This window comes from Mixophyes fleayi, chromosome 11, assembly GCF_038048845.1.
Source record: "Mixophyes fleayi isolate aMixFle1 chromosome 11, aMixFle1.hap1, whole genome shotgun sequence".
In the NCBI taxonomy this organism is placed as follows: Eukaryota; Metazoa; Chordata; class Amphibia; order Anura; family Limnodynastidae; genus Mixophyes; species Mixophyes fleayi.
The window spans coordinates 45,149,668-45,176,075 of record NC_134412.1 but is presented as its reverse complement, the minus strand read 5'-3'; the positions used below and the strand labels follow the sequence as shown (position 1 = coordinate 45,176,075).

The 26,408-nt window shown below is 40.8% G+C and overlaps 1 protein-coding gene across 1 annotated transcript in view; it reads left to right on the top strand.

Moving 5' to 3' along the window:
- Positions 1–17,931, top strand: part of HINFP (histone H4 transcription factor) — an 82,672-nt gene extending 64,741 nt beyond the window's left edge. Inside the window, 1 exon segment of the mRNA XM_075190546.1 lies at positions 17,499–17,931. Within this exon segment, the coding sequence (XP_075046647.1) occupies positions 17,499–17,703 (205 nt within the window). The 3' untranslated portion in view covers positions 17,704–17,931.
- Positions 17,932–26,408: the final 8,477 nt, after the last annotated feature.

Sequence of the window (26,408 nt, the reverse complement as noted above, 5' to 3'; positions counted from 1 at the left end):
CATCTGCATTCAAACGTTTGGAAACCCCTCTCTTGAAATCATGCGTTTGCCTCTGTGATGAGCAATCCATCCTTCCCATTCCAAAGGCCTTTCGAGGTTGGCCTACCATGCTTTCTCAAATGATTCAAGAGGTTGATCCGTAGGAGATAAGATGATGTGATATAACAGGGAGATGAGTCCCTGTTCACTTACTTGAAACATACACTGTCTTTCAAATAAACTTTGTCTGTGGAGTTTGGAGGAGTTTGATTGAGATTGAATAAAAACCTTAATTTGGAGATATTGAAAATGAAGGGATTAGGGTGCCCCGTGTTTCCAGTGCAATGTGAATTTTGTGGTATTCCCTATTGGGTAAAGTGGATTCATCTAAATCAGGGGGAGTGGTATTCAGTGAGTTTGTACAGTTAAAACATTTTGTCGCTTAAATTTAATGTGAACTGAGCAGTGGAAAAGGTGTATGCTGAGACTGGTCTATAATACCTGGAAAGACATGGAAGATATTTTAAAGTGTGTGTTTGAATAAAGGCATTTTAAATATCCACCCACTTCTTAAAACCGGTGTCAACTTGCCAGGAAATAATATGGCTTAATTGAACCTCACTGCAGTATTTTGCAAAGGTAGTGGATAGTGCAAGACAGGATGGCTTAATCCTGTGGGGGATTTTTTTTCCTCATTCCATATGAACTTGTTACAGAGTGTTTTTGCACGGTGATGAGACGCAGGAAGTGTTTGGAGTAAATATAGTAACCGGGGGAGGACATTAATGTTAATAGCTTTAATTCCACCGAGCCAAGATATGTAGATCTGTAGAGGGGGGACCCCAAGTGGCAATCTCCTGTTTAAATAAATTCAGAAGCAAGAGATAATTAATTGGTGTAATTGATTATATTCTTTTGTAATGTTGTTGCCTAGGTATCGCAGTGAAAGGGGTCTCCATTGAAATTGAAATTTAATTCCAGAGTTTTAGCAGTATGGGAAGGTACATGGTACATTGTATATTTTGCCACCTGATAATTTACCCTAAGTTTCCAGAGCAGTCTTCTTTTTGATTTGTCAAGTAGAGAGTCAGTACACTTGTTCTCCGCCTGCAGCCACTGCAAACGATCCACACTAGAGTGGGATGAAAGCTAGATCCCAACACTTCTACCTGGGTCTCTGTTTGTTTGGAGAACTTTTTTCTGTCCTACAATTCTGGTAACTAAGAAGTCTCTAAGAAAAGCTTTTAAAGCACCCCACAAGAAAGGTTGCTGACAGTGTATATATTATCCTGAAAGTAACCCTCTCGTTCCGTTATCAAGTTACTACTCATACTGATTAGGGTAAGCCAGAAAGGGTTGAATTTCCAGAATTTCCAGAATTTTGCTCCATTTAGAAGTTTAAGGATGATACATACGGATATAGGTGGATTGTCAGAAATGCCTCTAGATAGTATTGTACATCCCCAACCACAGGAATTAGGATGTGGAATACTAGGGCTAATTCAATCCAGGACAAGGTAGCAGCAGAATTGTTTGAGCTGTGGGAATCTGAATCTCCACATATTGGTTAATTCTACTACTGCTATTAGTCTAGTACATGGGGATGGACCCGGGTTAACAGCTGAAGAGGACTCCCTCCATTTATCAAGACCTGCATCTAGCACAGTGTTGAAATCACCAACACAAATCACCAGGGTATCCTATGAAAGGGCTATAAAGGTAGATGTCTTCCTAAGAATATCATTAATAAAAGGAGGGGGGGGAACATAAACTGTTAGAAGAATAAAAGGTGAGGTATTAATTGTTGCATGAAAAAACACAAAACAATCATCTGGATCAAACTGCACCTGCTCCATGCCAAAGTGTAAACTTTTTTTAACTAGATCAGTTATCCCTCTTGCATTAGAAGAATGGGAGGAGTGGTAAGCTAAAACAAACCTTGGTTAATTAAGAGGGTATGACTGTCTTTCAAATGCATCGCCACCATATATGTTATGTCGATAAGCTCATCATTGAGCCCTCTCACATTCCACAAGAGCAGACAAGAGTCCCCCACTGTCTATCCTATAGCACAGGATTCTCTTTTTATATCTGTAACTCCAGTAAAAATATACAAGTATGCAACGCATGCAGCAAACAGAACCATTCCAACATTTGGAACCCCAAATTCCAGTTAGTGAATATGTAATTAATATATGGCACACAGAAAAAAATATTCAAAAATTAAACCCTGCTGCTACAAAGTTACACTAATGAACCCCTGGCGCCTAATACCAAGAGTAAACACATTTCGGTATGGTACTCAAAATAGCCCCCACATGTTACATCTCACAGTTATGCTGCATCACTGTCCATGCTTTGCTCTTTCTTGGGGGCATTTGTCAAACCTTTCCGAGGCTTCTTGAGTGTTGAGAAAGAAGTGGGTTCTTCCATCTGCAACCACTCTCATTCTTGATGCAAACAACATGGAGTATGGAAGTTGTAAATCACGCAGACATCTGTTGACCTGAGTAAATTGCAGTGGAGGTGCAAAAGAACCGTGCACAAAGCCCGGAAATATGGCCATATTCTGATTTTCAAATTTCAATGTGCTTTGCTGCCTGGCCAATTTCCGAATATTATCCCTGGCTTTATAGTGTAAGAATTTTTCTATGAAAATATGTGGTGGGGCTCCAGGTTGTGGAGGTTGTGCTGGCATAGGGTGAACCCTTTCCACTGTGAATTATTGGAAAAATTCCTCTCTGCCAAATGTTTGTGTAAGCCAACACTCCCAAAAGGCCTCCAGTTTGGAGCCGTATGCACGCTCCGGGAGACCAGCAAAACGTATTTTCTTTCTGTGGAGCCTACCTTTCAGATCTAAATGTCTTTGCTTGAAAACATTGAATTAAGAGGAAAGGTTGGGGATTTCACCTTTTATAGGGGTTGTAACATCCATCAAAATAAAAATACTGTGTTTGACCTCCCCTACCCTTTCCCGCATTTTTTGGAGATCTTGCCTTATTAATGAAAGGTGCGACTGGACTTCCGTGATCCATTCAGTCACATTTTTCTCCAAAGCTAAAATAGCTGTTAACACTTGTTGAAGGTATGGCTCAGACCCTGGTTGAGAACTAGCGGGATCAACTGGAGCTGGAGGTTACTGAGAGGTAGTCGGCGTGTCTCCTGATTACGTTGGTACAAAGAGTGCAAGGAAAGTGGGGTGGTAGAAGGGAGGACAAAACAAATGCCACAAATATGTACTGCTGCAGGAGGAATAACAGGTATTCATTCTCACACTGCTGGTGCAGTCAGTGACTACTTGGAAGAAGCGGGCTAAAGTCCAGGGTAAAGCCTTGGATACTTATGCAGCCACAGGCGATTATCTCTTTTACAAGGTGTATACACCCAGTATCAATCGTCAAACGTGCACTGTACAGCACTAAGGGTCTCAAAGCCAAGAAATCCTCAGCCAAATGCAAATTACCAATACAATGTTCTCCACATGCAGTCCTCAGGGAGTATATGTCAGTGTAAATTATGAAGCAAGACTTATTCATACCTAATATTGCAAATTAAAAAGCACCAAGTTATGACTAATTGGTGCACCAATATGTAAACAGCCAAGTGTTAGTAGATTCAAATACTCCAAAGAAGGGCAATTATTACAGATGCTGGCAGGCTAATAACAATCTCCATGTAGAGCCTACTACACTGTATGTGCACCTTCTATGCTGAGTGGTGAACGCGGTGCTTTGTAATGGTGGTTCCAATGTTGGGAATATGGTACTCGCAGCCTGTTTTCCCAGCAGACAGGGATATTGTTCAGGTCTAATGACCGCCGTTGCCTCCGTTTTCAGGACAGGCTATGTGATGCGGTGTCTCCACCAGCTGCGCAACAAACTGAAAACCCAGCATCGGAGTAGCAATTTTTCAGATTCCAGCGCTGGAAAAAAATGGCACTCGAGCTGCTGGATGCAGCAGTGGGGTGATGAGATTCTTGCTGCCCATCTTTTGGCAACGTTCTGTGGGATTATTTGATTAATAGGATCAATAAATGGAATTTGAGCAGGGCAGCTACCCCCATACCTATAGCAACATCTGTTTGTTGGAAAATAAAAGATATATGAAAATGTGAAATGTTAAAATTCAAGGTGACATTCTAAAATTTGAATAAATACAATTGTTTTGTGGCAATACAATGCTCATTCTTGTGAAATGTTGGCAAATAGAAATTCAATGTGAAAACACCCATGATTCTCAAGCTTACAGGTCTCAGATTTCTAGTTATATACAGGTTGGATAGTGATGTGTATGGAGGACATGTGAAAGCGATTACTGCAGTATGAAGCACACTGAATAGGGTGAGCAGCACCGAGGCTGTAGGAATGGAGACAGACAGCTTACGTGGTGAATAGTCTACAGAAAAGCCCAAGATAATTACATTCTAGGGGGGAAATTAATCAATCTGCAAGCTTTGCCTTTAAAGAAATTAACATTTTAAATCGGCCCTGCAAAGTTGCTGAATATCAGCAACTTGCAGAATGTGCAGATTGCTTAATTTACCCCTAGGAATCTATTGAAAGTTAATGTGATACAATTATCACACTTTATCACATTTTAAAAGTTACATTAGTTCATTTAACTTATTTTACTTCAATTTAATTTTATCTTATTGTAGTGTATTTTACCTTAATTGTATTTGCACTTTAATTAATTTATCTCCATTTCATTTTATTTTTACGGCATTTTAAATTGTGTTTGCCAATGCCTTTTGTTCCTGCTCCACTTCATTGTTCTCTGCAGTCCTTCCTTTGTTCTTGTCTTACTCTGCTTTGTCAGCCCATATCTAACTCGACCACTCTGGCCCCTGTTGCTGCCTTCACTTCTGCGCTAATTGCCCTTACCCTCTACTTGCCCCTTCTCTCATTCCAATTCCCCCCTGTCTCTCACCATGCCGCCCCGCTCCTTTCCTATACCCATCCTCTCCCCTAGCCCCTTTCTCTCGCCCAACTCTCACTGCCTCACCCTCCCCCTCGCTCCATCAACCCTGATAATCTCATCCGCATCCCCCCTCTTCCCTCCTTCCCTTTCTCATGTGCCCTCTGAAACTCCAGGTCCATCTGCAACAAACTTTCCTCCATCCATGACCTCTTCATCTCCAACTCTCTTAATCTTCTTGCCATCACTGAAACCTGGCTTACTTCTTCTGATACCGTTTCACCCGCCGCTCTCTCCTACGGGGGCCTCTCCTTCACCTACTCCACCAGACCAGATGAACGTCCAGGAGGCGGTGTGGGCCTCCTCCTATCCCCTAACTGCACTTTTCGTGTTATTCCCACTTTACCTTCCCTCTCCTTCTCCTCCTTTGAAGTACACTCCATCCGTCTCTTCTCCCCATCCACTTCCGTGTCTCTGTCATCTATCGTCCCCCAGGCCCCTCCTCCATTTTTCTTGACAACTTCTCTGCCTGGCTCCCCCACTACTTTTCCTCTGACCTTCCCTCCATCATACTTGGCGACTTTAATATCCCTATTGACAACTGTTCTGACCCCGCCACCATTAAACTTCTCGCCATTTCCTCCTCCCTAGGCCTTACTCAGTGGACCTCTTCCCCCACCCACTGTCTTGGTCACTCACTTGACCTTGTCTTCTCTCATCTCTGTGATCTCTCTGACTTCTCCAACTCTCCCTTCCCACTATCTGACCACCACCTCCTCTCCTTCACTCTGTCCTCCTCCTCTGCTCCTGCCTCGCCCAAAGCCACCCTCACTAGACGTAACCTGGATGCTATTGACCCCACCTCCTTCTCCTCCTCTCTCAAAACTCTCCTTTCACCCCTTCCCTCCCTTGCCTGTCCCGACCAGACCTCCTCTCTCTACAATAACTCCCTCACCACTCCCCTGGACGCTGTTGCCCCGGCCTCTTCTATCCGCCGACGCCGCATTATTCCCCAACCCTGGCACTCAAAACTCACCCGCTTCCGCCAAAGATGCTCTTGCACTGCTGAACGCCTCTGGAGGAAATCTCGCTCCCTGGCTGACTTCCTCCACTTTAAATTCATACTGTCTTCTTTCTCCTCTGCCCTCTCCCTCGCTAAACAATCCTTCTTTAAGTCCCTCATTTTTTCCCAGTCCTCCAATCCCTGCTGCCTCTTTGCCACCTTCAGCTCCCTCATCTCCCCCTCTGTCCCGCCTTCCCTCTCCGCTTCTGACTTCACCACTTTCTTCTCTTCGAAAATTGAGGCCATCAGACTGAACATCTCCTCCTCCCCTTCTCCCGCCACCCTCTTCGCTTCACCTCCCCCGATCAACCAACTCTGGTGCTCCTTCAGCCCTACAACCGGTGAAGAAGTTCGCTCCCTTATTCTTTCCTCTCCACCCTCTACCTGCCCTCTCGATCCCATCCCCTCCCACCTCCTTCGCTCTCTCTCTCTCCAACGGCCTGCTCTTACCTAGCACACCTTTTCAACCTATCACTCTCCTCTGGTGTAGTACCCTCCTCTTTTAAACACGCTCTTATCTCTCCTATCCTCAAAAAACCCAATCTTGACCCCACCTCTCTTGCTAATTATCGCCCTATCTCTCTTCTCCCCTATGCCTCCAAATTTCTTGAGCGGATTGTCTGCAGCCGCCTAACCAGGCACCTCGCGGACAATTCTCTCCTTGACCCTCTCCAATCTGGCTACCGCCCCCTCCATTCTACCGAAACTGCCCTGGCCAAGGTTACTAATGATCTCCTATCAGCCAAATCCAAGGGTCACTTCTCCGTACTCATCCTCCTTGACCTTTCTGCAGCCTTTGACACCGTGGACCACCCCCTCCTGCTGCAAACTCTTCTCTCTCTCGGCCTCTCTGGTTCTGTCCATGCCTGATTCGCCTCATACCTCGCTAATCGCTCCTTCTCTGTATCCACGTCTGGTTCTTCCTCCTCCCCCTACCCTCTCCCCGTAGGAGTCCCGCAGGGCTCTGTTCTTGGCCCTCTACTCTTTTCGCTCTACACTTCCTCCCTTGGTGCTCTCATCTCCTCCTTCGGTCTTCAGTATCACCTTTATGATGACGACATTCAACTCTATATCTCCTCTCCTGATCTTTCCTCCACCCTCCTCGCTCGGGTATCCGACTGCCTCTCCGCCATCTCCTCCTGGATGCCCGAGCGCTTTCTCAAAATCAATATCTCTAAAACTGAACTCATTGTTTTTCCTCCGCCCAGACTCCCATCCCACCATGACCTCTCTATTGTCGTCAACAACACCACCATCTCCTCTGTCACCCAACTTCGCTGCCTGGGTGTCACCCTCGACTCTTCTCTCTCTTTTGCCCCCCACATTCATTCCCTTGCCCAAGCCTGTCGCTTCCAACTACGCAACATCACCCACATTCGTCCCTTTCTCTCTCAGGAGGCCACCAAAACTATCATCCACGCATTCATCATCTCCAGCCTTGATTATTGTAACCTCCTCCTCACTGGCCTCCCCCACTCCCGTCTCTCCCCCATCCGCTCTATACTCAATGCGGCCGCAAGACTCATCTTCCTCTGACGCCGCTCCTCCTCTCTCTGCCTTGCCTTACACTGGCTCCCCTTCCCCTACTGAATCCTTTTCAAACTCCTCACCACCACTTACTAGGCTCTCTCCAACTCTACTGCCCCTTATATCTCTAACCTCCTGTCCATTCACACTCCTGCCCGCTCCCTGCGCTCGGCCAACGACCGCCGCCTCTCCTCCACCCTTATCACCTCTTCCCACTCCAGAATCCAAGACTTTTCCCGTGCAGCCCCCTTCTCTGGAACGACCTCCCTTGTTCCATCCGTCTCTCTCCTACTCTGTGCTCCTTCAAACGTGCACTCAAAACTCACCTCTTCCTCAAAGCCTACCAACCATCTACTTAACCCCCATCTCCTCCCTTTGCTCGTCCTCCCTTCTCTCCTCTTGCCTCAACTGGCTCCTCTTGTGCCTGGTCTGTTTACCCTCCCTTAGGATGTAAGCTCGTATGAGCAGAGCCCCCTCCCCTCCTGTCTCCATACCTGTTCTTCCGCTCCGTCTTTACTGCATATGACTAGCCGGAGTTTCTGAAGTATTGGTACTTTTTGTTCATTGTTCTGTATGGTTTCACCTTGTATAGTCTACTGTTAGTACTGTGTGCGGCGCTGCGGATACCTTGTGGCGCCTAACAAATAAATGATGATCATAATAATAATAATAATAATTATAGTTATTCTCAAATTAGTATTGTGATGCTCCCAATGTTATTTGTGTACTGTACAACTGTGACTCTCACGTGGCAATATAGTTTACTCCTAGATCTATATATAAATACAAGTTAACCCATGCATGATACTCATGCATTCTAGTCAAATCAAGCTACTTAAGGTGTTAAAAAAGTTCTTGTCATGCATTTGGGCCTAGCCCAGGCCTCCTCAGGGGAAGAGCGTTACTTCCCGACGCAAGCGCCCTTTTTTAACGTGGTTTTGTCCACATGTCACCACCTCATCATTTTTCTCCATCACTTCATCCTTCATCTTCATCGCCACATCCTTCATCAAGCTACTTAAGGTGTTAAAAACTCCCCACTGTCACCCCCGGCAACCACCAACCACTCCCAACTGTCACTTCTCCTTCAAGAAATATATAGGTCAGTGTATAACTCTGCCCAGCAGGTGGCGCTGCAGCTTGGTTGTTTTTTTTCCACACACGCCACTAGGCATTTATATAGTAGATCCTATAAACGCATTAGAAGTTAGGAAATTAGCAATTTACTGTTCTTAGGTAATCTCAGAGGGTGGGAATGGCATATCTGTTTCCTGGGCTCCTGACTTCAAATGCTTTCCCAAAAATATTGATTCAGTAGAAGTGAATTTTATTGAACCTGCTATATAGTAAAATACAATTAGATTATTTGGAATCTTGCTAGTGCCTTTGATAGTTTTATTTCCGCGGTAAAGTTAGAGGACATTGAGGGGAGGAAAGCAGAGTCAGGAACTAGATCAGCAGTGGCTGTACAAAACTATAAACGGTCAAAAACCATGGCCATGAACCAGAATAATAATCACAATACAGAATTGGAAAACAAAAGCGAAGTCAGAAAAGAGTTAGAGGTGGAGTTCAGTCAATGTCAAGATTTCAGGCAAAGTTAGTACCCCTGAAAACAGTAACATTATAAGCACTCAGATAACAGGAAACTGGGCAATGTGTGTGTGAGAGAGTCCACCTATAGTGGACAAGCAGATCATGTATTTGAACACCAATATTGATGCACTCCATCCTTCAACTCGAGAGTGTCCATGTAATAGAGGTGCATAAGTGGCGGTCAAATAGGCATGCCTGATTCACTGTGCAAATAAAAACCTCTCCCCAGTTCCACACATCTGTTGACTGATTTAATTCCTTTTTAAACAGGAATTCCCAAGTCTCTTGTACAACAAGCAATAATTACATTGATTCCCAAGGAGGAAATGGATTTACTGAACTGTAATAGTTATAGATTAATTTCTTTGATTGATTTGGATATACAATTGTTTTGTTAACATGTTTGCAAATAGGTTGTCTGACACTTTAGTCTTTAATATACCCTGACCAGGTTGTTTTTTGTTTCAGGTTGTCAGACTTCCAAAAACATACAGAAAAAAACGATCTGGTCAGCTGAATACACATTCAAAAGGAATGCTGAATCTTAGATGTTCAAAAGGCATTTAACTGCCCGAACTAGACATATATGTTTACTCTTAAGATTTCCAGACACCTGAATACTTTCCTAAAGTGTATCAAGTAGCTTTAAAAAGCTCTCTCTTCATAGATCACTTTAATAGCAGCATTATCCACACCAATCATAATTCAGGGTGATTCTCCTATTTGGAGAGGTGGAGATAAAATGTACTTATGACAACAGATGACACTTGTAATAGGCTTTGGCTCGATATTAAGAGGACCTCCACGTGTTTGACAGCCAAAGAAAGACCTAAAGACTCAGTTTCGCTGGTATCTTACTTCAGCACATCCAATATCTTCCACTCTCTGCTTTCTTGGATTGCTTTAGATGACACACTGAGGAAGGCTGTATGCCCAGCTGCATTGGGATCTTTGGGGACGGTGTATAATGCTTTATTTCTGGTCTTTGGTTTTCACATCAGCCCTATGCCAGCCATGTTTCTTCTTGTAATGAGACTACAATCTGTGACATATCCACAATCCAAAAAACTGGCTTCCCACATCGCAACAGAAGCCTTTAGGTGCTGTTGAACATGTCCAAACTTGCCCGATATGTCAGCCTCAAGGCTGCGAGGACAGTGGCAGGTGGGGAGTTTGACTGGGACGGTACACCTGTCAAACCGTAACGCAAGTGTCCTAAGGCGAGCTCAGGGAGAACAGAAACCTCCCGTGGAGCAGAAGGGCAATTTACCTTCTGAATCAATTCAGAAGGTAAATTGGATTGGGTACAGGGAGCATTTGACATGACCTATTAAAAAGGACCAAAGTTGTCTCCTTCCATACTAGCACTAGTTCTTAACCCTTTACCTTATCCTACACTATTTTATCTTTGTTTGCTGGGAAATTGCATTTTACCTTTGTGACAGTTTTCTCCTTCATATAACCTGTTTATATGAAAATTATCGTGCAAAGCCACCATACGGTTTAGATGTTCACTTTGTCTTGAGATTTATAAAATGTCAAAATATAATTAAGTTAAAAAAGGGGGCGATTCTTAATTGGTAGGAGGTTGTACTTTGCTTTGACATTTTATAGGTAGACTTACTAAAGGGCAGTTTGATGAAACCGACAATTTTTGGCATTTTTCTGGAGCGTTTCAGAATCGTCCGTTTTACCAACTGCCAAACTGCTACTAAAATGGCTGAAAACCAGTTTAACAAAGCACCACTTTACAAATCACCATCCCGATTTTTAACATGATCACAATACAATCAATCAGATTTAATTAAGCTGTTGTTTGACAAATCACCTGGAAAACTGCCAGTAAAACAGCCACAACAAAACATGAGACAATAATTATTATTTATTATGAAATCAACTGAAACATTTTAATTGCACACAGGTGAACTCCAAACCTCTAAAGACAATTAATTGTACCTAAGATTATTTAATATTGGTGTATCCTGTAGCCAAACAGGTGAATATTTAAGCAATTAACTATTGTCTATTGTAACCAATACTTTTTAGAACATGTATAATACATAAGGAAATTAAAAGATATTCACATATTTCACATTTTCAATCAAATATATTAACCACACACTGTACGATAGAGATATATATATATATATATATATATATATATATATATATATATATATATATATTATATATACAAGTTAACCCGTGCATGATACTCATGCATTCTAGTCAAATCAAGCTACTTAAGGTGTTAAAAGGTTCTTGTCTTGCATTTGGGGCTAGGCCAGGCCTCCTCAGGGGAAGAGCGTTACTTCCCGGCGTAAGTGCCCTTTTTTAACGTGGTTTTGTCCACATGTCACCACCTCATCATTTTTCTCCATCACCTCATCCTTCATCTTTATCGCCACATCTATCCAGATGTCTATCCAGACACAGGGATCTCTCTCAGCGGTCCTGAGTATCACACTCCTCTCGCTCTGTCACCCCCGGCAACCACCACCCACTCCCCACTGTCACCCCCGGCAACCACCAACCACTCCCAACTGTCACTTCTACTTCAAGAAATATATATTTTTTTAAAATCTTTATAAACACTTTTAACAATTAACAAATTAAAAACATCTTAGTATACCAAATTTCAACCCTTTCTGAGGTTTTTTTTCCACACACACTAAGAATTTAGTAGGTCAGTGTATAACTCCGCCCAGCAGGTGGTGCTGCAGCTTGGTTTTTTTTTTCCACACACACAGACTAACACACGCCACTAGGCTTTTATATTATATATAACCAACACTGACTTAAATTTGAAACTTAGACTAGAGGAACACTAAATGTACTTCTCGATTTAAAAGATTTGTCGACTTCTTTTAACCCTGTGCTGCTCCTTTCACTACTGTAACAACTGTTAATCAAGGAATTCCTTTGGCATGTATCAACTAGCTAACACTCTTTCAGTATTACTCCAGAGCCTTGAAGTCAACCCAGAACGACCTGCTGCATTCTGCAGCTTCAGTAAACAGAGGCATTTTAGGCATGAGCAGCATACAGATATATTTTCTAACTCCTCTATGTATACCAGCATTTTTTATATACATTAATCAATATATATATAATGTCATAAGTTAGAGAAATGATTTACTTTTTATTCTACAGACTGTGTCAAATTATAGTTGTGCAAAACAATGATACTGTGTAAATGAATGTATCCTGACATTTTTGCTTGTCTGGGTACTGTGACCATTTGTACTTTTCTCCATATAACACCATTTAATATTTTGTGGTTTCATGGATTGATTGACAGCTGTGTTGAAAGTAGGACAGATGCAGAAGTACCTGGAGGAGACCTGTACAAACCATACAGATGGTGCCTTTGCCAGAATTTTCACTGGCTAATCACTTTAGTAATGCAGCCAACAAATTCGAAGTAGAGATACACTTTATAGTAAATAAGGCATCTAATTCAGTTTAAATCCATTTAATAAATCAGCCATAGCCACCTTGCTTCATTGAGAATTCCACAGTTCATCACAGTGATAAAACCTCTTCCTATGGTGATAGTGGATGTCCTCTTTTCACCTGGAAAGTTTAGGAAAGCAGAATGAAACATTTTGTCTCACAGACACAGTGACCTTCTTCCTACAGTCAGTGTGAGGAGTATTGTTAAACATTTTTTTTTACTTTATTATAAATAAAGTCCAATGTACAGTAGAATTTGTATATCGAGATAAAACAATGTTTCAAGGCATAATAGCACAGTGGTTATCATTGCTGTCTCTCAGCCCTGCTGCCAGGGTTTAGATTCCAACCAGGGCCCTATCAGTGTGGAGTTTTTATGCCCTAACCGTTAACAAAAATTATCACTATTTTCTATAATTCTTTTACTCCTTATCGAGAAACTCCTGGTTATCTTTTGGTACTAATAACACAATATGAAGAGCTATAATGAGCTATGCACACTTAACCAAAACTATAGGAGTTTCGGGGAAAAAGTTCACATATAAACTCTCTTCCGATTTTGTTACAGATTGAGTTGGTAGATAGAGAAAGCCATTACACAGTTCAGTTCTGGAAATGAGCCAGCCAAGACGGTCACCTTTCACCATTCTTATTACCCATTTCTATGGGTAATAATTTATTTTTTTTCAATTGACAGTGCATCAACATTTTCCACAGTTAAATTCTGTGTGAAGTTTGTATGTACTTCCCATGCTTGCATGTGTTTCCCTAGTGCTTTGATTTCCTACCACAGCCCAAAAACATTCTGGTGGTTTAACTGACAATATAGACCATACAGTGTGTATGCGATAGAGAATTTAGACTGTAAGCTCCAATGGGGACTGAGGTGACTGATTGAATAGTTTCTGTAAAGCCCTGCATTTAAAGGTCAATTTTATTAATGATATAAGTTGTTTAAGAGTCTTAGGCATTTAAATTGTTTTTCCCATCATTGCTGTTAAAAACAGCATTTGCTCCTTGCTGCCTTTAGTAACCCAATGACTCGTAAGCAATTTAGGGGAAACATAATGCTGGGGCATTGTGGGGAAAGCTGAGTTTTTCTTTCAATTGTATTTATTATATATTTGGCATGGTGCTCTATATTATAGAAATACCCTTATCCAGAAAACCCTATGTACCAAAAATTCTGTATAAGAGATCTCATATATGTAGTAATTACCTCACTTTTAAGGTATCTTTATATCCCATGTAAACAAACCTAGTTACTTAAATCTTTTTTTTTTTTTCAATTTAACATGTACACTCCCTTAAATATTGAAGTTGCCTGCCTCTGAATCACCCTGAGCTCTCATATTTCCTTTTTAAAAACAGGTGCCCAAAATACACCTTATTTGAGATATGGTCTGACTAGTGCTTAAATCATATCTCTCTTTTTTCTGCCCCTGTAATTTAGCCCCTGGTAATTATTATGTTACTTTTCACTGAGTGCTGCTATTCCACATAATGTCTACTAATGCTCCTTTTCCATATCAGATTTCCCTTTTTTCAACCCATTCAATAAGCAACAAAGTGCATTACAGAGGCGGTAGCAATAATTACTAGTTGCTTCTGTGTTTTTCATCCCACATAGTTCAGGGTTGTATGGGCATATGAAGACAAGGTATTCAATACTCTTCATTACAGACATTCATGTACAGGTTTTATTATACTGGTGTTGTTAGCAAGTTATGCTGGCTATTGTTGGGTGTCATGATGGTAATTATGTTAAGGCAGCACGTGGCTAAGTGGCTAGAACATCTGCCTCACAGCACTGGGGTCATGAGTTCAATTACTGACCATGGCTTTATCTGTGTGGAGTTTGTATGTTCTCCCCGTATTTGCGTGGGTTTCCTCCGGGTGCTCCGGTTTCCTCCTATACGCCAAAACATAATTGGCTGCTATCAAAATTGACCCTAGTCTGTGTCTCTCTCTGTCTGTTTGTGTGTGTTAGGGAATTTAGACTGTAAGCTCCAATGGGGCAGGGACTGATGTGAATGAGTTCTCTGTACAGCGCTGCAGAATTAGTGGCGCTATATTAATAAATGATGATGACGAAGGAATAAATGGGCCTGATATATAAGTCTTTTCAGGGTATTGTATGCTGACAATTACTGGGGATGTTATGCAGTACATTACATATGCGGTACATATTATGTATGATTACTTTGAATATTCATTTAATACAATTAAAAAAATGCACCAAAGGTAGACATACCACTCTAATAGCTTTAAATTTCACATGGGAACATTGCAGGCTACTTTATGCCTCCATCATATGCTGTTCTGAAGATTTCTGCCAATTAAAACAAATTCAACCCATGTAACTTAAAAATTAGAGGAAACATTGATTAGAGGCCTGAGAAATACTTTTGACGTGTAGCTTAGTTAAATTTGTTTCTGTGGTTTTTTTATCCTTACTTTACCTCTTGTCACTAAGGGGCATATTCAATTGTCAGCAGTTTACGCCGCGGAAAAACTATTACCGTTATTATGGTAATAGTAAGCCGGATTTCAGCTCGCAGCTCCCTGAGCCGCGAGCTGAAATCCAGCGAGAAAGTATCCTAATATCGGTATTTACGCGCACTATTACCGTAATGACTGTAATAGTGCGCAGGGCGCGTTACTTTTAGCTGTAACGCCAACAATTGAATATGCCCATAAATGTTGGCTGCTACATCTATGTGACTCTCTCTAAAACAACTTTGCTGCAAATGTATTGTATATACTGGTTATCACTTGGCTATCCGTTATGAAACTTCCAGACCACCGATAGCTTGAAATAAGTCTCTTGAGTCCCATAAAATGACCAGGTGAAGACTATGTTCTTTTCTAAGATTTTGAAACAGTACTTAAATCAGTGCAACTTTTCAATAGGAATTGGCATGGAGTGTTTGTGCTTACTCAAACGGGTGAATTCAGTTCCCCCCAAAATAGTGCATCGTTAAACGTATTACAGTTATTACGGTAAATTTAACCCGGCTTTCTGCTCACAGCTCAGGAAGCTGCAAGCAAAAAGCCAGCATTGTATCTACTGTAATAACGGTATTTAAGTGCACTATTACCGTTATAAAGGTAATAGTGCGCAGGCCGCATGACCTTTTACAGTAATGCAGCCAATTGAATTCCCCCCCAAAATGTGCATTGTCTTAAGCTGTGTACACACTGCAGAAAATTACTGCAGATGTGCTTTCTACAACGATTTTATCAACGACTGCAAGTCCAGATGAGTATGCAGATTTAAGTGTACACACCTACATTTACCTTCAGATCTGTGCTCTTCATCTGTCATAACCATCTGCTAAAATTATCGTGACTCTGCACACCTTAGATATCTGTCTACACTGCTGGTCGTGAGTGCATACACACTTCCACATTGCCCATCGTTCCATGATTGATAGTGATTTTTAGGAAGTTTATAAAACTAAATCAAACCATTCAATGTACTTTGGTAAAATGAAACATGACAGTGGGAGCATACACACTAAATGGTTGTTTATTGCATGATTGGCACAATAATTGGGGGGAAAAATCCTGCATTGTGTACATAGCTTTACCGCTGCACTAACAAGTACCTTTTCATTAGAAGGGTTGGATAGTCTATGTGTGTGTGCACTCAGATTTAAAACAAGGTGGAATGCCTAGTAAGCTTAAGGACAAAAGTGGTTGTCAGTGTTTATTTGTTAAAGAGGAAGGAACCTTGTTGATGATGGTTACTGGGTGGAGATTTTTCGGGCACTTGTTAATTATATGGCCTCCACTTAATATATGCACTGTCATTTAAAGGAGGACTTTGGTAACATGAGCGCAAGTGGGGAGCTGACACTGCTCATTGAAATTCCCATTTTCCCCTCTCTAACTTCCAGCCTCTGAGAGCTCTGCCAGCTTTTTAATTATCAAGTACCGGTAAGGTGTTTCGCCACATAGCTGCTAGTCTCAGTGAGTGTTAACTGCTCACAGTTCTCTGAGGCAGTAGTTACAGACAGGACAACTGAAATTACTAGGGATGTTGGTTAATAATTCCCAGATCTACCAGAATACCAGCAATACTCCAAGACAGTGTCGTTTTCTTTAGCATCCACTTAAATTTGCAAGCGTATAATTAACAAATACCTTTCTTTGTTTGAAAAGGATATTTGTCTACTAGAGGGATTACTTTGTCTTCTGGAGTGGTGTTTTGTCTCCTGAGGAGAATGTTTTCCTAAAAGAGGGTTGGAAAGGGTTTGTTTCCTGAAAGGAGGCATTCAGTACGTCAGTTTATGAAATTTTGTGGTGCTTATGATTAGACTGGTCTTGGTGCTTGGCTGTGAGTTTTACATATCTAGTGACAAATTTTTGTTCAGAAAATGAATTGAACTTTATATGTGCATTAGAAAGTGGAAATTAGCCCCATATACAACTAAGGCTGTCACAGCTGTCAACTTACTGTCTACAAATATATCATCATCATCATTTATTTATATAGCGCCAACATATTCCGTAGTGCTTTACAATTGGGGACAAACATAGTAAACTAATAAACAAACTGGGTAAAACAGACAAAGAGGTGAGAAGGCCCTGCTCGCAAGCTTACAATCTATGGGATCGATAAATGTTGCTTTATTTGTTCTTCTACTGTAAAATATAAGAATATTACAGGTCACCATTGATTTAAATATAATAAAAGCTTCAAGGCTGAAGGCTGAGTGTTTTATACATATCATGAAACTCAAAGGTCCTTATTCTTTTAATACACAAATTTAGGTATGAAACAAGGAAATTTGCTTGTATGAGGTGAGCATCATATGCAGATGTGTTTTACATTCACTAACAGTTATGCATTAATATTTATTATTACAATTCATATGTTATACACACATATCTAGACCACAAAAAAGGAGCACAGTATATGATTATATATTTCTCTTTAATTTTTTCCTCACAGGTATAAAGAGCATGATGATGGATTTCTGCGCTTGCAACTGGTGAGATATGAAAGCGTAGAGCTGACAGAGCAACTGATGAAAGAACGTGAAAAGCAGGGGGTTCTACTGGATGAAGCCCCTACCTGCCTGGTGTTAAGCCAAGGGGGCAGCACTGGATCTGATGGAGTAGATTATGAAAGAACTGTGGTACAAAAGGACTACTGATTACTGAAAGAATGATGAATCCTGGCCATACACCTTTGGTGAGCCCCATGCACAGGCCAGTTTGGTTAAACATTTCCCCAGTTTCATCACAGAGACTTCCCATCGTCAGACATTATTCTCAAAATGTGGAAGACCGCTAAAAGGAGGCAGCCTCATGCCATCTCATTTTTTGTCTCTTGTGCAATTCATGTACAATTCATTTTGTGTAATAAAATCATGCAGTTTTTTTAGTCCCATTTTTTAAGTGAAACTTCTTTGCTGGTGATTTAGTGAAAAGTATTTCTGGATTTGAAAATGTGTATTTTAAAACTTTGATGATCACAAAGGCCTGAATAATTTGCTGTCAATGCCAACATTCTCCACTCATTGACTATTATCAGTACCTTGTGGTTTAATGGTAGAAATAATTCAGCACATGCTAAAACAATAATGACACTTATAGAATTTATTTGTGTTACATTAGGAATAATGAGACAGACATTAAAGTGCACTGAATTCGGATAAAGGTGATATACAGAAGTATCATATGCACCAAAACTTAGCAGTTCCTATTACTTCAACATCAAGAATATTCTTTATTAACTTCATGAATTAGAAAACAAAATGGGACATATATAAATGACAAATAGTTCGGAATTAAAATGCCTGACAACATACTAAATAGGTGAAGTAAGACTGCAAAGTGCAGTGTCTAGTGTAATAGCATAAAGGTTCCCTTTTTCAAAAATAATTCCTTGACTAACTTGTCCCTTTATGTCTCCGCTAATGAATAGATTATACCTATGTGCTTAAATAGCGAGTACTAGGAAGTGACATATGTTTTACTTTGTATACAAGAGCCTTAATTGTAGCAACTATGTTGCTAATGTAATAGTTTGTAATAGAATCCTATGTATCTGGATGGGATATTTATTTTCTATGATAAAGATTAGATTCACAGATTAATGACATAATATTTTACGAGCTTAAAAAGGATTTTTGTTATCTTATGAATCTAATTTCCTTGGCTGTACTAACCCTCTGAAAATAAATGCAATGATATTGCCCACTATTTAATATTAGCACTTTCTGATAAGTAGGGCTTTTATGATTGTAGCCCCACAGTACCTTCTAAGTATTTTATAACCGCTCTAAATCTTTAAGTGGCTGGTGGTAGATTAGTACCATTCAGCTGTAAAATGTTTACAATTTTAATCCCCTCCAGTAACATAATTTCATTATGCAGTAAAAGATCTTTTTATGGTATTAGTGCTGCTAGGCTAAATGACCGTTTCAGTCCCTGCCAACACCTGCTTCATTCATAAATACAAGAGATATATTTAATTATACTTTCATGCTGTGGTACCTGTTCCTGAAATCACTGTTTCTATATTAGCACGTACTCCCCGCTAGTACCTAACTAGTGAACTATTATTGGGTTTTGTTTTCACTTTCTTTGTCACAAAGTCTGTTACAAAAGTGACTGATCTGCTATTAGGGGGCTGAGGATAAGAGGGTACACAAGACACTATTATGCAGCAGTCACTTGTGAAACAGTCATCGGTGGCTTAGTGGTTAGCACTCCTGCCTCACAACGCTGGGGTCATGAGTTCAATTCCCGTCCACGACCTTATCTGTGTGGAGTTTGTATGTTCCCCTGTGTTTGCGTGGGTTTCCTCCGGGTGCTCCGGTTTCCTCCCACACTCCAAAAACATACTGGTAGGTTAATTGGTTGCTATCAAAATTGACCGTAGTGTGTGTATGTTAGGGAATTTAGACTGTAAGCTCCAATGGGGTAGGGATTGATGTGAATGAGTTCTCTGTACAGCGCTGCAGAATCAGTGGCACTATATAAATAAATGGTGATGGTGAAAATGAAATTATAGTCCATTAATAGATCACTCGCAGCATTACGAAATGCCAAGAAAGGTAATACATCTGAAATGCAAACAACTAAGCTTGGGTTAGAATCAATCAAAGATAAGTAACTAGGAAATTCTAATAATAGAAATACAGGGTGATTCAAAAGTCGCAGTACACCCTTTTATTTTAAAAACTACAGGAAATTTGGAAACCTGAATACTCCAGTAAGGTATGGGTGACGTGGTCTACCTTTTACGGTATGTTCCAAACATGGGCGCCATCTTGAAATCGGCCAATCGGCCCAATTCCTGTAGAGTTTTTGAAATAAGAGGGTGTACTGCGACTTTTGAATCGCCCTGTACATGTAATTAAAGTGAGACATGGTTGATATGAGAGACTATAGAATGGATTACTGTGTCTGTGGTACTCCCCTGGCGTCTGATCCTGTGAAGGAAATAATATTGGTTTGTAAATTCCTTCCCAGAGAAATGCTGATCCCAGGACTGGGCTTCATCGAGGCAACCTTTTCAACCACTCCACTTACATGGTGTCACTATTAAATCTCCCACTGGATCATGGTTACCCACAGCAGCTGCCCCCTGGCCATCCACTCAATTCCTCCCGTGGAGGAATAAGCAGATGTCAGCCAGTTCCACAGGTCTGGATTCATGTGCGCACATAGTGCACGCATTGACACTGGTGTCCTCCAGCACTCAGAGCAGGAGCTGCTTCTCACATCACGTGTCTAGCAGCTGGAGACATCTGGGGGAAAATGTATCAAGCTGTGACTTTCTGGCAGGTTTGGAAAGTGGATATGTTGTCTACAGCAACCAATCAGTTTTTAGTTATCACTTATTTAGTACATTCTACAAAATTATAGCTAGAATCTGATATCTCCCTGGAGTTTATTCACCGAAATTATCCCCCCACCCCCCAAATCTAGTGTTTTTAATTAGTGTAGGGTCATACCATCATTATATATAACCTACATGGAGATGCAAGAGAGAGAGGTTATGGTAATTAATTGTTAGTATAGGTTCCCATCTGAATGAGGTCACCTTGCGTTACATGGGCATTAACAATTTTATTGAAAGGTGCACTAAGAACGTTTGTCATATTATTTAAGATATTACAGAGACTATTGCACAAACATGTTTGTTTTTGTAAGTAGTAGTATCTAAAGTGTGCTGCATTTTTGACCTATATTTATGTAAAATTAGTCACAATGGCGATCCACCTTTTCATATATTTTACAAATTTGCATGTGCTGACTACTTCCCTCTATTATTTTTATTTTTACAAACAAAACACATGTTTTTGGCTTGGGCCACCACCTTCACACCAGTCACTTAATTTTGAAAAGCCTGTTTCTAGATACATTTCTATAATTATATTTTTTTCTATTTTGTATTCTTATTTTTTTTTACAAAAGAACATTACCAACTTATAGACCTGTGCATATGTTCATTAAAAGAAACCCATATTAGGACAATTGTACATCTTGTGTAATGACAAGGTATAATTGATTATATCTAACTACATACAATAACAATAGGAAACATTAGGAGCAAGTGACACCATCAATTTCACTCTTGTCTCTCTCTCCTGATATTGGAGACAATAAAACTGTATTACCCGTTATTTAGAGAACTATTATCAGTGATTAAATATTCAGGCACTGTACTGTCACATATGAATGAATGGAGAGTGAAGTCTACAATTTTACAAACATTGGAGCTCTCTCCCTCAGAGCTAGATATACAAAAATCTAATTTTCTAACAAAAGAGTGTATCTTATTTGAATTCTTGATGGTCCAATTATAGGGGCAAATAATAGCGAAATTACAATCCCAATTCCACACTATAAAGAATTGAGAAACAGTATATAAGATTTCTAGTATCACCCAAAAAACTATTTGTGAATATTTTAAGTCTTATTCTAAATGCATTGAGCTATAAAGAAAATAATATATCACTCCGCATACTTTTTTTATTTCACTGATTTCAAATTAAAGTTAGGTAGTAGCACCTCTCTGATTGCATAATAATAACGGTGGACATCGCATTATAGAAACTTATAGAAGGGAGTTAACAAAAGGACTTATTTAATTGATGGGGATCTTGTGAGGTATTACCATTTCCTTTTAGCACTGGGATGATACAGAAGGGGAGTCTAGCCTCTCACTATTGTGAGGCTAGACTGATAAAACGGCATGCTGTTTGAGCTCTCTCTCACAGTCTCCTCTTTTTTAGCAGTATTTTCTGCGTTTTTTTCCAGTGGGTTGATACAGATTTTTAATGTGCTTTGTACAACAAAACTTTTCTGACTGTTTTGCAGCAGTTTTGCCTTTAGTAAATCTGTATGAAAAACCATCAAAAAAGTGGCGGTTTTATTAAACTGTCCTTTAGTAAATTTACCGCTCAGACCCATTTACGAAAGTGAAACACAAATACAGTTGTGATGTTGTTAGAGGGGGAATAGTGTATTAAATACGTTATTATACACTAGGGATGTGCACCGGCGACTTTTGGTGTCTCGTGTTTTGTGTTTTGGATTCGGATTTTCGCGATGTTTTGGGTTTGGATTCGTTTCGCAAAACACCTGCCGAAAGGTTTTGGTTCGGATTTAAGGTTTTGGATTCGGATTTTTTTTGAAAAAAGCATAAAAAGTTCAAAAATCAAGGTTTTAGGCTTATTTTCACTCCTACGCTATTATTAACCTCAATAACATTCATTAACAAGCATTTCCACTAATTTACAGTGTATTCTGAACACCTCACAATATAGTTATTAGTCCAAAACGTTGCAACGAGGTATCTTTCTGGACTGCGTAGTGGAGTGGTCCCCACAATATAATAAGAAAACCATCAACTGGTCTTAATCGCACCAAAAAATGTACCTGGACTGCGTAGAGGAGTGGGTCACCACAATATAATTTAAAAACCCTGAACTTGTATGATTCGCACCAATAAATATCTGGACTGCGTAGAGGAGTGGGTCACCACAATATAATAAGAAAACCATCAACTGGTCTTAATCGCACCAAAAAATGTACCTGGACTGCGTAGAGGAGTGGTCACCACAATATAATTAATAAAAAACCCTCCATGGCTCTGAATTTCACAAAAATTCTGGACTGTGTAGTGGGGTGGCCCCGGTACTAAATTTGTTACCGGGGCCACAATACCTCCATCAACCCTCTAAATCCCACTCCACTGATGGCGGACACCGGGCGCCACGTCTAACACCAACATTGCAGTTACAGCCGCAGTTATACGCTTTGCAATAGGGTGACTACTATCGTATTTTGTGGTCATGGCAAACGACTGTTGGACGGTCAATTGTTTTGTGAAAGACTTAGCGGTCTTACGACTTCCCCTCTGGGAAGATGACCGACTAACAGCAGCAACAGCAGCAGTGGCAGTAGTAGGAGTACCGCTGCAGGATTCCTCGGATGAATCCCGTATTGGAGAGGACTCAGTCTGGCTGCTGACTTGGGCTGCAGGACTCAATCTGATGGAGATCGTGGAGGAAGTTGACGAGGAGGGTGTTGCTGGTGTGTATCCAACTGGACCACGGGATTTAGGTGTCCCTGTACCGATGACGGTTATGAACTATGAAGGTTATTCAGGTGATGTATAAGGGAGGATGTCCCTAGGTGGGCAAGATCCTTACCCCTGCTTATTTGAGCTTTACATAAGCTACATATGGCCATACATTGGTTGCCTGGATTTGGATAAAAATAACTCCAGACCGAAGAGGTGCATTTTTTGGTCTTCTGACCAGGCATGACGATGGGCTTTTTCATCCCATGGACATCAGCTGTTTCCCCCCCTGGTGCCTCATTTACAATAACCACATCACCATCCTCATCATCAAGTTCCTCCACAGTGCCAGCTACATCATCAATAGCCTCCTCCCGAGCCACCTCTTTCCATACAGTGATGGGAAGGTCAGGCTTGACAACCACCAACACCCTTGGACTCGCCTTGGGGATTTGTGATAATTTCACTTTAGAAGGCAGAGTTGTTTGCTGTTTTGTTGCTGACAGCATAACTCTCTTCAATTTTTTGTAGGGGGGGGAGGAGGAGGAGGGCTAAGATCCTTGGGTGAAGATGGACCACTAGTCATTAACACGGGTCAGGGCCTAAGCCGTTCCTTGCCACTACCTGTCGTAAATGGCATATTGCCAACTTTACGTTTCTCCTCAAATGATTTTAAGTTTCTCTTTTTGCTTTTTTTTGAGAACTTGGGCTTTTTGGATTTTACATGCCCTGTACTAGGAGATTGGGCATCGGGCTTGGAAGACGACGTTGATGGCATATCATCGTCTATGTCATGACTAGTGGCAGCAGCTTCAGCATTAGGAGGAAGTGGGTCTTGATCTTTCCCTACTTTATCCTCCAAATTTTTGCTTTCCATTATATGTAGCACAAGATACTGCAGAATGTGTGAACTTGGTAATATTGCAGTACCAATGGGCTTATACTGCAGGATTGGTTTGGCAAATTTTGTTGTAATTAAAAAAAAATTTAATTAGTTTTTTGTATATTTTTTTTATTAACTTTTTTTGAATTTTTTAAACACTTGGGAATATTGGGGAAATAACTATGCCCTTAGAAGCACAGAGCACAGGACACAGCACCACTGGACTGAACAGGACACAGCACACAGGACCCAGCAGCACCACTGAACTCAAAATTGACAGAGCACAGCACACAGCACCACTGGACTGATACTGCAGAATGTGTGAACTTTGTAATATTGCAGCAGTACCACTGGACTTTTACTGCTGAATGTGTGAACTTGGTAATATTGCAGTACCAATGGGCTTATACTGCAGGATTGGTTTGGCAAATTTTGTTGTAATTAAAAACTTTTTTAATTCGTTTTTTGTATTTTTTTTTATAACTTTTTTAAAATTTTTTAAACACTTGGGAATAATGGGGAAATAACTATGCCCTTAGATGCACAGACCACAGCACACAGCACCACTGGACTGATACTGCAGAACAGAACACAGCACAGCACAGCACAGCACAGAACTAAACAGCACAGCACGAGATCTACCAGAACAGAGCACCACCTAACACACCCTCCCTCTACCCTGATCAATGCCCGAGTGAAGATGGCGGCGACTAGCGGGGAATTTATAGGTTCCGAGTATCACGAGATCCGACAACGGGATTATGACTCGGAGCCTCGCTTTCAAGTTTTCATTTGGCGCCAATACCCGGATCTGTCTCGGATCCGACTCGGATCGGGTGGGCTCGGATTCAGGAAATCCGAGTGCGCTCATCTCTATTATACACACACAATTTTCTATTGTGCTATTATTCAGCATAAGTAAAGCAATGTAACAATATTAAAGTTACCAATTTGTTTGTTAAAAATGCTGAAATTAACTATTTCTTGAATTTCCAGCACTTCTACTTACTTTCTCATTCTAGGTAATTATTGTTGCAGCACTTATATTATCTTATATTAGTCATGCTATTAAGATATTTTTAGTTGAATAGCTATATAAATCAAACACTAGTTAATATGTATTATATCAATATAGTTCAGGCAGAAGTTACAGTTATCAAGGTATTCACAGTAGTTCAAGTTAAGTAGCAAGATATATACAATATAACTCTAATAAGGCGCACCTGGGGAACTAGCCTACACAGACCCAGAGATCGGACTCACAAACCAACCAATGTGGCTAAATTCAAACAAAAAAGATCCTGTAGGGCTGGTGCTTGCCCTATCCTATAAATAAAATACTCAGTCCACCATAAAATAATAGTGAAAAAATAAAAATAAAATGTCTTTTGTCAATATACTGATTTTCCAAGTTTCTCCCTCTTGTGTTTACACTCACAGGAAGCCAATTAATCAAAAGCAGCTCTTCATTCCAAATAAATACATCTGTACTCCACTGAAGGCTTCCTTTAGACACATGTTGTCACGGGCACTAGGAGTCTTTACCCAGGATATCACCAGATGATGGACTTACCAGAGTAGTATAGTTGGTAATATGGTACTCTGGTAGCAGGGTGACAACGGAACAGGAGAAACAGCAGATGGTGAGAGAATGCTCGAGGAAAGTCTATGACTAGCAGCACTGGTAATGAGTAGATGACTGTACACGAGGAAGTAGATGGACAAGGAAACGTGAGGAAAGTCAGTGGTCTGCGTATAGCAAGTTGTACCACTGCTATAGTGAGGTAGAATGTCCAGGAGTAGCGAGGAGGTAGTGAGAGTCAGCAGTCTGCGTATAGCAAGTTGTACCGCTGTCTAGGTGAAGGAATGGAATCCAGGTGAAAGTAGGTAACAGGGAAGTCAGTGGTCTGCATTTAGCAAGTTGTACCACTGCTATGTGAGAGGATACTTGAAACAGGTGTCACAGGGAACAGGAGTCAGTGGTCTGCATCAGCAAGTTGTACCACTGCAATATATATATGTGAGGAGGGGCACGAGGAGATGAATGCAATGCAGAGTATACACGGGCACACAGAACTTGATCCCACGATGATCTCCACAATACAATAATAACTGAGCAGCACTGCTTAAATCTACAAAGTCACAATAACTATCCAGGCAATAGAAAACAAAGTCAATGGTAGCAATAGTCTCAGTGGATAGAGGACTCCGGAGGAGAACACAACTCAGTCCAGCTAGATATGCAATACACAAGCAAAGTCAATGAGAAGTATGCATACCGCGGTTCAGGAGAGCAGGCTGTCAGAGAGACGTGCAGGGATACCTGAACGGCTGAAGGCCGGCAGGAGGAGAGACCACTGGAAGGTGGAAGCGGTAATCAGGTTGGTGCAGCGCACGGTAGGTAAACCAGCATGAACGAGGCAATACTCCGGAAG